At 49.4% G+C, this 14,346-nt stretch overlaps 1 protein-coding gene across 1 annotated transcript in view; it reads right to left on the bottom strand.

The window, feature by feature from the left end:
* The window catches only part of ANTXR1 (ANTXR cell adhesion molecule 1), a 51,741-nt gene extending 37,542 nt beyond the window's left edge, over nucleotides 1-14,199 (bottom strand). Inside the window, exons 1-5 of the mRNA XM_040087593.1 lie at nucleotides 14,194-14,199; nucleotides 14,047-14,107; nucleotides 11,849-11,947; nucleotides 5,507-5,576; nucleotides 5,170-5,248 (exon numbers count right to left, since the gene is read on the bottom strand). Of these exons, the coding sequence (XP_039943527.1) occupies nucleotides 5,170-5,248; nucleotides 5,507-5,576; nucleotides 11,849-11,947; nucleotides 14,047-14,107; nucleotides 14,194-14,199 (315 nt within the window). The remainder of the gene's footprint in view (nucleotides 1-5,169; nucleotides 5,249-5,506; nucleotides 5,577-11,848; nucleotides 11,948-14,046; nucleotides 14,108-14,193) is intronic.
* Between the last annotated feature and the right edge of the window lie 147 nt (nucleotides 14,200-14,346).

Genomic DNA, 14,346 nt, shown 5'->3' with positions numbered 1-14,346 from the left:
ACTCCTTGGAGGCACACACAGTCCCAGGGAGATCTGACCCCAAGGCTTGGTATGAGCAATGAAGGAGGTGCACGTTCCTTTAATGCTCGGGGAGGAGGGATGGCCCCTCCAGCCATGGTGTGCCAGGGAGGAAATGACACATCCTCAGCATTCCTTTGCTGTTCCCCGCTGAGACCACTGCCCAAGCAGGCGCCCAAAATTCTGCCCTGGGAAACGCAGGTGCAATCATGAGGCAAGACAAAGCTGAGGCAGAATCCCTGGTACTAAGCCTCTCTTTCATCTTACACATCCTTGATGCTTCTAACGCAGAAACAAAAAAATATCCGTTCATAAAAACAAAAATCAGTTCATTGGAATTGCAATGGAACTATGGTTTATTCCTCAGGGTTTTCCAAAAGATGCTGCTGCACAGCAGACAGGCATTTTTTTGTTGCATTTGGGTTTGTTTTTTCTAATCTTATTTTTGTTTAAGATTTTATTTCCTAGTTTCTCACTTTACTGTGCACACAGCAACAGAAACTGATGTCCATCATTCATCACATATAGTTTTTTTTTTTTTAATATAAGAGAAACGATGTGGTCTAATTTCTAAAAGGAAATGAAAACTAACTGCTCTGCAGGGGCAGCCTCTTGTCTGTGTGGAGCTGCTTGAGCAGGAGCCAAGCTCAGCAGGGGATGTGAGCACAAAGTACCTGCTTGAGGTCACCCAGCAAAGGTGTTCTCTGCTCCTTTCCCCCTGTTCTCTGTGCTGGGACATGAAACACCCCTCTGGCAATGATTGGTTTCCCTCCTCTCCTTCCAGAGCTGAAAGGAGACGAGAGCTGCAAACGCTTTTCCGGCATCCCGTTATTTGCTTTACAACCCAAGCAGCAGCGCAGCCTCCCTTCCCCACAGGCTGGGCAAACCCAGGGCGAGGGGCAAACCCAGGGTGAGGGGCAAACCCAGGGCGAGGGGCAAACCCAGGGTGAGGGGCAAACCCAGGGCGAGGGGCAAACCCAGGGCGAGGGGCAAACCCAGGGCGAGGGGCAAACCCAGGGCGAGGGGCAAACCCAGGGTGAGGGGCAAACCCAGGGCGAGGGGCAAACCCAGGGCGAGGGGCAAACCCAGGGCGAGGGGCAAACCCAGGGCGAGGGGCAAACCCACGGCGAGGGGCAAACCCCGTCCTGAGGAGTTCACACTCCAAACAGAGCAGGCAAACACCTGGTGGGAAGGAGGAATGATCATTGCACCCTCTGTTATGAAGGAAAATCTTTGGTTGGGGAAAACAATTCTCTAACCCCTGATCGCTGTTTATTCTTGTTATTCACATCCTTATGAAAGTCACTGTGTTTATCCTTACGAAAACACTGAACTTCTCCTCCAGCCCCCTGAGCTGAGCAGGAGAGGCTCCTCACAGGCAGCTCCCCAGGAGTCTGATGGGGTAAGAACCTGCCAGCATGACCTGGACACATACAGCAACAGCTCTGGGATAAGTTTCCTTCTGAAACTCAGTTTAAATTGAAATCACATTTTCAACAGAAAAACATTTCAATAAAATGAAACATTTTGTTTCAGAGTGCTCTGTTTCAACCTCATCATTAAGTGGGGTGCACACGTGTGCAGAGATTGCATTTCCTATTTAACCTCAGCGCTGTCACAGGAGCACAGCCACAAACTATTCTGATGTTCACAAATTAAAGCTTTTCAAAACTTCCATCCTGTCCTGCCCCCACCTCACATTTATTTGTCTCTTCTGTGACTCCCTGTTTCCCAACCCATAGGAACATGGGTTTTGCAATACGACAACCACACCTCAGGGTATTACAAACCAGCCCATGCTGCAACATCAGAGTGAAAGAATGAAATAATCTCTGCATGTTTAACTCTTCAGGTGGCCCGTGGAGCAAAAACACTCACTGCCTATTACACTTGCAGCATTTAAGAGCAATTTCTTGTAGAAGCAAACCTGAAATGCCCTGGAGCTCCCATTGAGCAATGCCTCAGTTAATAACAAACACCCAGGTCAAGGGCCCAGGAAATTCTCATTAAATGGACTCTGAAGCCCCAAAAAGCCTCTATTGGTACCCCAGGGATTGCTTTTAGGGGCAGTGATCACTGGCAGAGCCCTAACTGTGCAGCCCAGAACAAAGTCACAATTGAGAAAACCCCACTCTGAATTACATTACATTAACACTGAATTATACACTTCTTTTGAATTGAAAACAAAAAAAAAAAAAACAAACCCAACCAAAACAAGCCTTCAGTGAAAGGTCATTTGGTTTTTACTACCAGGCTGCAGTCCTTGCTTGAGTCTCCAACTTTCTCCACATTTAAAGGTCAAATCCATCTACTATTGATTAACACAAAGGTGTAAATTCCTTCATTCTTTCAAAGTGCCACAGGAAGAAAGTCGGAATACCCGGCTGTAGTGAGGCTGTGCCAGTCCCCACCTCCTTCTGGCAGCTGCAAAACCTCTCCAGGTCAAAAGACCAAAGCTTTAGCTGACTCTGATGGCTCCTACACCTTTCAGCTGGAATTTTCAGACCAGAGGAGCTGTTTCTACCCAAAACAGTGGGGCCTGTCCCCACCTGACACCTCAGCCAACATCCCAAGCCATTTATTGACCTGGTGACATTCCCTGGGCAGGAATTCCCAGCCAGGAGCTACCCAGGGGGAGCTGGGTTATGTTATCCCTGCAGTTTTGGGGCTGAGAGCTACCAGTGCAAGAAGTCATGAGTGGTTTTTCCTCTTCTGGGAGCATTTTAGAAAAGGAACAAAGTCTTATTTCAATTCCCATCCTGGCTTCTCTCCAAGATGCTCTTTCTGCACAGCAGAACTTGGCCCGACCTTCCTGCCCCCAAACACGGCCTTGGCAATTCTTTCCTCTCTTGTACCTTCCCTTTCCTCCACTGCTTGGTGTGCAGTGCCTGGGGACACCTGCCCATTCACAACACAGCATTTAATACTCTCCTCTCTTCCAGTTCTCCCAACTCCTAACACAGCACCAGTAGTTCTTCTAAGAGCTCCCCAACTCCACCAGCCACCACCTGCTAATTCTTCCAGCAGGGAGTCAAAGCCCAGCTGACTTTTCTTACTGTTCAGTTTTGGTCTTTGCTTGCCAAGAAAGCAACTATCTGCTTCAGCTATGCTCTTAATTGTATTTTTGCTTCGCTGGATTAACTCCAGAGAGTCCTTGAAAATGGACAGTGGATAGAAAATGCCTACTATTGCTTATAGGGAAAATGGGATTTGTGCAGATCATTTACAGGTTGCATAGGAAGGATTTGTTGGGGAGCTGCACCAGAATATAAATGGCAAATTTCAGGCATGGAGCTGCTGGCTTTGCTCCTTCTCCCATGAAACACCCATTCCTAGGGAGCAAAGGGGGTTGGGGCTCAGGGCATTGGCACTGATGTCATCGGGGGCACCTTTGGAGAGGGCATTCCAGACCTGCTCCCAAACCTGATCATTCCAGAAATACAGCACAGAGGGGAACCCAAAGCACGGATGGCTGCCGTACACAAAGGGAATATATCGCTTGGGTTTTCCTTGTGTGTTACCATCACTTCATTTCCCAGCTCTCACTCTCCCACCTGAGCTGCAGATGGTCCAACAGACCAAATCCCACGTCTGAAGTCAATTAAACAATTTGGTGCTCATTTTGTATAGAGGTATTTCCAGGACTGGAGCCCTCATAACCTTAATTAAAGAGAGCACTGCAGTCTCAGTAAACAGTTTTATCTTTGAAAAGGATTTGAAAACATAAAACACTGTTATAAAGACAAAATGTGTGTTTGCCCAGGAGGAATGTCCTCGATTACTGAAGCCTAAAATAGAATTTGCGAAGCAGCCACTGAATGTCTCTCCATGTGGCTTCAGATGCAGGATTTGGGATCTGCACTGCAGATCTAGGTTCCCAGTCTGGAGGCATTGGAGTAACAGGCAGTGCTGTGCAGCACAGGCATTTTCAAAAGTTCCCTTACAGATGTTAAACAACAGAAGATAAACAAGTCTTTCATCTCCTGTAACCTGCAAATAATAATTCTAACCCTGGAAGAAAGCATATGAGGAAGGAATCATTTTTCCTCTAAGAATTGTTTTCCAGCTCCTGCCTCATGTGACTGAAACACAGCAAACCCCTATGTGCTGACAACAGGCAAATACTTTTTTGCCAGTGATCAATTAACTAGAAACTAAAACTTGACTAATAAAATGAATTGCCTTCTTTTAAGGCATAAGGAAATCTTTGTCAGTTTTGGAATATAATCTCCTGTGTAAGCTCTGAAATCTCTCTGCACACAATCTTGTCCTTGTTGAACAAGGATCAAGTTCAAGTGACACAAAAGCCTTTTCTCAGCTGGTGCCTCAGCCACAGAACCCTTCTGGTAACTGATGTTGTGCTTGGCCTCTCCCTTGTTCTGCATGGAGACCCAGTGGCCTTGGCTCCACAGGGGCAAAAGCAGGCTGGGGACACAGTTTTAAATCTTCCTGGCATCACTGCTCTGCCTTCCCAAAAATTACTTTAAGCCAGTTCACAGGAAAATTAAAGCATGGCCTGGACAGCAATAGGTCTGCCCACCGATGAATAAATCTGATTACACTGAAGCATGAATGACTGCTGGGAATTCCAAATGAATTCCTCCACTACCCCCTTCCAGCACGACTCATTTCTTGCCCTGATCCCAACAGCCAGCACACAGCAGAAGCAGCATCTTCAGCATGACTGGGAATTACAAATTTCATCATCCTGGTCCCAGCAGAGCCTGAGTGCAGCAATTCCCCACTGAGCCCCCCCCCAAACCGCCCACTTCAGGGGGAATCCAGCACATTTCTGGCCCCGAGCTGGTTTCCATGCAGATGGGTTAATCACAGCTGCTGGAATTGCTGCAGAGGGATCAGCCCAGGTAAGGAAGGCAGCAGAGCTGCTCCTCCTTCCCTGGCAAGTGGCCAGGAAGGCACAGACACCTCCAGGGAGCCTGAGGCGTCCACTGAAGGCTCAAGGGCTTGGCCACATCATGGCACACAAGACACCTGAAATGTCACACTGCCACACATTCAAACTCACCTCCAAAGGAGGAACACACCCTTCACACTAGGCAGACCCAACGTGGCAGCCCTGCTGCTGGTGGAACACACAGCTGGTGTTAAATCCCAGCATCCCACAGAAGCATTGCAGGAATCAAAACTTACACAGTGCGTGCTGGAGATGATGACAGAGCTGGAGATGAAGCTCAGACCATCATTCATACTGACTTGAAGAGCTGCTTCCCTGAAAAAAAAAAACAAGAAACAAGTCAGGGCAGCTCATGCACAGCCCTCTGCCTGACACCACGCTGTGCCCTGGGCTGCTGGTGCTCAGAAAATCCTCGTGTACAGGTAATTCCCGTTGGTGGTGCCCTAGCCCCTGTGCTCCAGAGCTGCCACTGAACACCAGAGAACGGCAGCTTGGATCCAAACAGAGCACAGAGAGAAGAGCCAGACTCATCTCCCCACAGGCAGGGTGAGTACTGGGGCAGGAAAAACATACATGCCAACTTCCCTCAGCACAGGGGCTGGGCACAGCAGGTAGGTGTCCTCCACCACGAAAGGCTTCTCATCTGCAAAAGAGAAATACGTGGATTTACTGCCAAATCAGTCATACAGGCCTTAAAGAACGAGTTTAAAAAATGGCTTTCCTCACTCTTGATACATAAACGAGATGGGGGATGAAGAGCTGCCTCACATGTTTGAGCCACAGCAGAGCTGAAGGTGTGGAGCTCTTTGGAAGGTCAGAGTACAGAATCACTCTGTGCAGGAGCCCAGGTGAGGTTGCAAAAGCCATATCCAAGTTAAGAAAGTTGTATATTATGGAAAATTTTGTGTTTTAAACAGAAGCATCTGAACCTCAGTTAAACCTTCCAGCCTTAAGTACACTAGTTTTAAAAGTGAGTGAGAGAAACGACCTCACTCAGGCAATTGCCCAAGAAGCAGGAACACTGACCGACATTTCTCTTCTGTAGCCTGGAGTCAGAGCTTTGTACCACCGCTGGTGAGCAGACACTGGGGGATCCCCAGGAACTGCCCAGCCCATTTTCCAGCTGACTGGACGTGCTGTGGTGGCACATCTGGTCCCACAGTGCTGTTCTCACCCTGATTTATGACAGTATCATTAACTCCCATGAATTTATGACATTGTCTTAGTGCACACATGCCAAGAAAATGAAGATCAGTCTCTTGTTTTCTCCTTTGCTAACTCTGGCAGCCGAGGCCAAAGGCTTCTCTGTGCCAGCATTCACTAAAACAAAAGCTGCTTCATCTTGAAAGGCCTTTTACTTAGATTAGGTTTTTGTTTCTTTCTCTCCCTTCCCACTCCCAACTCCCATCAGTCCATGGCTCTCTAGAAAGTTTATCAGCCCCGGGTGCCCCTGGGGAGCTCCTGGCTGCCCAGGCTGGCTGCAGGCACAGATTAGTTTGTTTGGAGAATGTTTGTGTTTCACCACAAAAATGAGCGACTCTTTCCCTCCGCTCTAAACAAAAGAGCATCCATTTGGTTTGCATAACTCTGGCCCATCTGACTCCTGCCTGGAGTCGGATGAAAACTTACACAGGGAAAGCAAACAAAGCAACACTTCTCCTCTGCGCTTGCAGCGGGGAGCGAGGCGCTGTCCTGCTCTGCTGCAGGACACATTTCTGTGTCCCAGTGCACTCAGAGATGGGCTGAAGGCTCCCCAGCTCCAGATCTCGTGCCAGAGGCTGGATTCTGTGGCTTGCACTGCTGCCAGCGGTGCTGGAAGGGCTGGGAAGGGAGGGCGGAGCGCTCAGCTCACTGCTGAGTTTGCTGCCCTGGACGTCATTTCGGTTCCAGGCTCGGGGCTGGAATCACTTTGCCTCCTTGGACATTTTACACAAGGGATGCCCAGGCCTTGATCACCTCCCAGACAGCGACCACGAGCAGGACTTGGACACAGCTCAATGCTCTCTTCTGAGAAAGGCTGCCCACAGTAATGGGTACAACTTCCTCCTACCTCTGCATCATCCTTCAAGCAAAATAAGGCTCTTGCTGTATAAACCCCCCAAGAAGACCCAAACTGGCCAGTCCCTGGCCTGAGCAGTGTGCAGGAACAGAGCAGGGTCAAACCTCCCACAAAAACACATCTGGGTTCTGTGGATGCCCTTTCAAGCAGGTACCTGATACTGCTCAGAGCCCTGCAATTCTATACTCAGTGTTCCTGCACCTGAACAGCTTAATGTAGCCTGGAAAACCTATTATTTCCAGCAACAGTGAAGAATTTCTTATGCCATTAGCAGGGTGTAACCTTCTAGCAAGCCAGGACTTGGAATATTTCCTAACCATAATAATAAAAGCTTCAATATATTCAGGATGCTTTAAACACTAAAGAGCAAGCCTAAAAAAAAAGGAGAGCTACAAGAACCCAAAGAAAGTGACTAAAGAGATAGTAGCACTTTCTTGTAGCCTTATAACCATGCCAAAATTAACAGCCTTCCCTTTGGTTAATGGTTCACCCAAGAAGTCACTGGTGCACTGAGATGTGGCTGCAAGGATCCCTTACAGAAGGCTTTAGGAAAACCCAACATTCCAAACTGCTGCTGCAGTCCCAAGTGCTGGTTGCAGGTCCTGCAGCATCAGCAGTAGTTTATCCAGAAAAGGCTGTAAAAGGTTACAGACCAACGATTTCCTTCTGCTCTCCCTGGACTCATGATCTGCATTCGGCTGAATTTCGCCCCAGAGATGCTCTGCCCTGTTCTTGCAGGAGGGGAGACTTCAGTCCAGCCTGGCTGGGGTGGAAGCTGCTGCTCAGAGAGGACTCTGCACCTCACCCCACCTGAAATGGCAGCTCCCAGTCATCCTGAGCGCTTCCAGTGTCCCTTTGTCACCTGAGATGAGCCAAAACACCTCCCTAATTCTCTGCCCCCCCTACCAAAGCTGGGTCTCTGTTCCCCCCTGGCTGACTCCTCCTCTCCTGCCACTCTTATGACAACTCTGCAAGCAAAGTTTGTGTTTCAAACCCATTTTGTGGGAGCCGGGAATGCAGGAAGACACTGGAACACTCTCTGAGCTACAGAAACTGCCTAAGAGCAAGAGCCATAAATAAGAAATGTTTTGTTAATGCTGTAATGAAAACCACATTGAGATCAGCTGTAATTGCTCTGCTCTGTGCAGAGACATGAGCTCTGGGTGCCAAAGCCTTGCAGAGCAGAGTGAGGGGATGGGGAACAGATAAGCTCAGAGCAGTGATATCACATTCCCAGCAGTCTCTGGATGCAGGGATTTGCTCTGAGGGGTTCATGTGCTGAGCAAACCACTGTTCAAGGAGCTTTGAGGCTACAGGAGAAGCTGGCAGAGCACGCCAGGGAGCTGCACCACCACAGGGTCCCTCCAGGAGCCCTGGGCCAGCACGGCTCCAGCCCCAGAGCTGTCACCATCAGCTCTTCACTGGTGCCACCCAGGAACCACCCTGGTGCCCAGCAGCACCTGGAGCACTGGGAGAGCCTGGCAGAGCTCCCACCCTGCACATGGGGTCTGCTCCTCACCCAGCACAAACCACAACCCCCTGCCTGCCCTGGGCTCATCCCTCCACTCAGCCTGGGCAGCTGCAGGGAGCTCTGCTGGAGAAAAAGGCACAGGAGGAGCCTGGGTTCAAAGTTCTGCCACTGCAACTTGCTGGAGGCTGGGGCAGCATTTGAAGGAAGCACAACCATTTTCTTCCTTTTTCATATTCTTTGACAAGTGATGACTTCAGTCACTCTTCAAAATCAGAGGCCAAGCTCTCCTCAGTGCATATTCCTCACCTCAGGAAGATTAGAGGCATTTAATCTAATATTTTGTCCCTCATAAAGGTCACAGCCCCCAGAACACCTCAAGGAGTTGGACATTCTCTAGCACCATCATGGAAAGAGAAAAGCTGCTGCTAGAAAGCTTCAGTGGAGGGTTACAGTGATACGATCAGGCAGGGAAATCAGGGATCAGAGAGTGGAACTGCAAAGCAAAACATTCCTGTGCTGAGAGCGACAGGGCTGCGAGAAAGTACAGAGGATATCACAAGAAAAGTCCTGTGCTGCCAGGAGAAATGAAAGATGAGGGAAATGGAGGCTTTAAATGTCAGGTTTTTAAAAACAGGAGACAATTTTTAGGAGCCATTTGTTGGGCAGTCTGGGGATCCAGTCCCCCGTACATCCCACTGCTGATACCCTGCACTGCTCCCAGTGTCTGAATAAGCAAATCCTGGCCAGTTTGTGCTTTGGCCAAGCATCCAGAGCATTCACTGGAGTGCAGCAGATCCAGCCCAGCTCTGCTGTGGTGCCTGCTCCTTCACCAGCCTTTCATCTCTCCATTCAGCTTTAAATTGCTTCGGACAGAGCTCACCCTCTCTGCCCAGAGCTATCTTTGCTGGCTCCTGCACAATCTGGGCAGACTCAGACATTTTAGCACCACAGAGCAGTCATAAGTCACTGCACTGAATAATTACTTTTAACTCTGTGCAGGCTGAACCCAATTCTCCCAGGTCCTGCTGCTGGCAGGAACACCCTGCTGCTGAACATGCATCTGATTACAGCTCTGCTCAGCCAAATATTCCTCATGGTTTCTACAGATGTTCCTTTTTTTTTTTTTTTTATCCCATTATGACTCGATGCTCTCTTCAGCTGCCACTTTTCCCTGCCAATAATCCCAATAAAACCCCATTAGCTCATGCCTTTAACCTCAGCACGTCCTAGCCATGCTCACTACATCTCATCTGGGATAATTTAAGGTTTCAGGAACTGTTGGCTTAGTGTTATCTTTAAAAATACCTCCCTCCCTGATACAATCAGAGGCAGAGAGGTTTGAAGCAAACAAAGACAGCCGAGCTTTCCAACCTCCATGAGCTTTCCATAAGATCCTGGTTCAGTTCTCTCAGGGAGAGAGTTTGAGTTGGGAGCAGCAGGCAGGTCCTGCAGGTTCTGGGATCTCCCACAGAGCAGCTCAAACCCAACAGAGCTGTGCCAGTTCCCACCTGGAGACACCTGGGTTTGGGAACTGCTGGGCTCCCTCACTCAGGGAGGGGCTGGAGCCAGAATTTGGGTTTGTGGCCTTTTGCTGCCACATCACAGCTTTAAACAGAGCACCTAGAGAGGTCCTGGTGCAGTGCCAGAGAGGGTGAGCTCACTCTTCACCTCTGCAGCAATGGAGGACACACGAAGGCATCACAGGAAATGTGGCTGGCCCTTATCCTCATCTGCCACAGCCATTCTGTGGACACAGGAAAACAGCTTCGAATTCAAAAAGCCCAGGGGCTGCATTAGGACAAGCTGATCTTTCCTGAAAGCTACAATGGAATTGTGATGACAGACACCACAAAAAGTGACTGGGGTGGTGCGGTCAGCACAGAGGGAGGAAGGATTCCTCCTCCTCCTCAGCGGCAGATCGTGCTGTTTGGGGTGAGGGCACCCTCACACACCATTCCCTGTGTTTGTGTGTCCCCAGACAGGACCCTGGGCAGTGGGAGCAGAGGGATGGCATTCCCAGCTTCCTTAGGATGCTCCCAGGAATGAGGGCCCTGCTCCAGAGCCCTCCAGCTCCTGCTCCTCACATCCTCAGTGCTGACCACATCTGAATTAGGCAAATGTGAACCAGGGCTAGCCAAACTTTCTGCTTGGTGACACAGGAATTGCAAGTCCAGAGGGTTTCCTCGCACAGGAGGCCACTGCAGGAGCACAACTGTCCCACACCTCACCGATATCCCACACAGGGCAGGCAGCCTCAGCAAAGTCCCCCTGCCCCAAAGAATGAGTTACCCAGCTGCTCAAAACATGCTGAGCCTTTAAACCTGCACTTTTCAGAGCTAATTAATGAATTTATTTAATACTGAGCAGGGTCAGGACTACACCAAAACAATCGGGCACGTTCTGAACAAATCCCGTGTGAGGGGGGATGAGTTCTGCTGGCACTGGTGGTGCCACCTGGGAGTTGTCTGAGCTCCCATAAGGGGCAGAGGAAAGCAGGAGCATCCTCAGTGCTGCCAGCTCCGTGGCTCTCAGTGTGTGTGTGCCTCCAACAGACCAGACTCTCAGGGGTTAATCTGCTTCTCTCACCTCCGTTCTCCTGCTGGGGGAACTGCAGAGGGAACAGCTTCCCAAAGCTTCCCAAATCTTCCCCAGCAGCACAGCAGTGCCTGAGCCCCTGCTCCAGCACAGCTCCCACCAGCAGGGAGGGGAGAGCTGCATCAGCAGGGCACTGAGCACCCCAAAATAGAGGTGAGGAGAGAACCACAGCTGATCCCCTGCTCACAGCCCAGGGATGCTCTGAGCACCCCAAAATAGAGGTGAGGAGAGAACCACAGCTGATCCCACAGCCCAGGTATGCTCTGAGCACCCCAAAACACAGCGAGGAGAGAACCACAGCTGATCCCACTGCTCACAGCCCAGGGATGCTCTGAGCACCCCAAAACACAGGTGAGGAGAGAACCACAGCTGATCCCCTGCTCACAGCCCAGGCAGGCACTGAGCACCCCAAAACACGGGTGAGGAGAGAACCACAGCTGATCCCACTGCTCACAGCCCAGGGATGCTCTGAGCACCCCAAAACACGGGTGAGGAGAGAACCACAGCTGATCCCCTGCTCACAGCCCAGGCAGGCACTGAGGGATGCTCTCTGAAGCAAGGTTTTTGCCTTCTGTATTTTCACCCCCTCATCATCTGCTCACGCACTCGCTGTCGGTCACAGCACAGTGCCACCAGCAATGTGCCTCTTAAAAATTAACCCCTTCTGCATCCTGCAGACTGAAAGCTCCTCATCCCATAACTACCGCTCTCACAACTGACGTGTCTGAAGGACCAAGTGCCTGCCAGTGCAGGGTCAGAAAGGAAAACAAAGTCAATCCCAGGAGCTTACTGAGGGTCACTGTGTCGTTGATCCTGAAGCTGCAGAGCACCCTGTCCACGTTGCGGGCGTGGCGAAAGCCATTTCCCCTCACCACCACCTGGAAGGACTCTGCCAAAACAGACACGGCGTTATTGTCGATGCACGGACAGTCAGGCAATGGTCATTTAGGCTTCCAGCTGCTAAAATTGGCAGTTCCACAATTAAGTTTAAAACCTGTTAAAAATGTAATTTCCTCACTATTTCCACACTTGCCCTTACCCAATTTCAACTTGAACTTTGGGAAGCAGGGAACGATTCACCACAGACACACCTTAACTGGCCAACAGTGAAAACGTGATGCTTCAAGAACACTGAGCTTTGCCCTCTCTAAGTGTCCTTTTTGAATGGTAAAAAGTTTTGGCATAAAAAAGGGGAAAAAAATCTTCTAATGACAGATAATTTGGAGAAGTTTAAATGTTCCTTTCCCAGGTAAGTGCAAAGGAAGCAGCCCCACAACTCCTGTGACTCTCCGGGACAGGAACTCAGCTCATCCCCACTGCAGTTTGGCTGGGGACCGTTATTTGAACACAAAATTGCCCAAGACAAAACCAGGAGTAACCTCAGTGCATCAGGGCTGCCCCCCCGGATTTAAAACCCCCAGAAGCAACAAGGAACCTCATTTTTGCAGGTTCACATCTTCCCCCTCGCATTTTACAGCCCTCATCTTCTCTCAACTCCCCTGAGGACCTGCAGACTGTACTTGTCAAGAAAAGCAGATTTGCTCTGGAATCTGGGCTCCCTTCCAGGTCCCACTTGTTTGCAGCCAAGCTGAAATCATCCCACTCCATCCAGGGGAGCTGCTCCAGGCCCACTCGGTGCTGGGACAGCGCTTGGGAAGAGCACAAGAGCTCTGTTCTGGTGAATATTCGAGGGAAATCACAGAGGTCTCAAGCTCTGGGGGATGAGGGTTCAAGTACAAAGAGCATAAATCAGAGATATCAGCAGGACCTCAGGGACACGGCTCTGCTTGGGGCTGCACTGAGCAGCCCAGTGCCCCCTGCACGGCCAAATCACCCAGAAACTGCCAGTTCAGAATGATGCCACTGCTGAAATCGACCCCTGCAGCCTCTTGGACAGTGCAAGAGTGGCCTCAGGTAACACAGAGCCCTCACGTTTGCTGTGTGGGGAAAAAACCAAAAACAAAAAAACCCCCCAAAACCCAAAAAAACCACACCAGGCAAAACAAACCAAGCCAACCAACCAAAAAAAAAAACCCAAAAAAACCCAAAAAACCAAACCAACAACAACAAACAACAACAACAACAAAAGCCCCACACAAAACAAAACAAAAAAACAAACCAAACAAACAAAACCAAAAAACCCCGCAAAAACACACACAAAACAAACAAACAAACAAAAAGAGGGGGGGGAAAAACCTGCCACTGTCCTTCAAGGACGTGCACAGCAACATGAAAACTCAAGGTGTCAAAGCTGTACCTGCAAACATTGATTTTAAGGACACTAATGCACATAATTTGTGTGGGCAATAGCACTTTCATCACTCTCAAAGTGATTAAACCAGCTGGAGGCCAAGAACAAGGGGCTGTTTGCCCAAGATTGGAGACGAGGCCCTGAACTGAGGATCCAAAGGACTGATGGCATTTTCCAAGGATTGCTCCTCTTGTGAAGTCCCGGCCAAATTCTGATGCAAACAGTTTTTACAAACCCCTCTGCATTTCCTCCCAGCTGCTCTGCTGGGCACAGCTGTTCCTACCCCCATCCTCCTATTGTGGCACAAGCACTGGGAGTGATAATTTCAAGCACTTAGAAAGTGTTAAAGATGTCTATAAATTATGATTATAAGCCATCTTCTGGCCTGTGACTATAAGCATTGTTGTTTATCACTTGAAGAAGTATGTAAATATCTTTTTAAGCGCAGTGAATCTACTTCAAGTCTGGCAAGAGTAAGACAGACTGGTTTGACAGGAGAACATCTATGTAAAACTTTTGAATTCGGGCCCTTTCTGTAAGAAAATCCCATTTGACATCACTTGGCAGGAGCGGGACACCTGCCAACTACCCTAAGGGGAAAAAGAAATTCACCCCTCAAAAAGGGTGAAATATTTAGCCCCCAGTAATCAGTGAATCTTGCACTCTGCAGTGATTAGAGTTGAACTGAAAATTGTATTTTAGGTGAGAGGAAGAACCGTGTCCTCTTTCACACTTACCCCCTGCACAGATACTGGAAGGCTCTGCCGCCAGGATTTCTATACAGGACTTCTTCAAAATCTGAAAGAGGAGAAGCGAAGCACCTCAGCCTTGTTTCCATAGAAACAGAGATGTGAAAGGTGAGGGAGCCTGCACAGTTTTCACACAAACATTTAACTCATCAGAGCATTTGCAGCTCTTGTCTTTCCACTCTGAACCACCCAAGCTGGTGCCACTGCCCTCCTTGAGCTGGTGGAAGGAGAGGGATGCTAGGCTCTCCCTGTCCCAGAGCAATCCTGGCTTTGTGCCCCGGATTCTGC

The sequence above is a fragment of the Hirundo rustica genome, chromosome 28 (assembly GCF_015227805.2).
Source record: "Hirundo rustica isolate bHirRus1 chromosome 28, bHirRus1.pri.v3, whole genome shotgun sequence".
Taxonomy (NCBI): Eukaryota; Metazoa; Chordata; class Aves; order Passeriformes; family Hirundinidae; genus Hirundo; species Hirundo rustica.
Note: the sequence above shows the minus strand (reverse complement) of the source record. Positions and strands in the feature narration are given on the sequence as shown.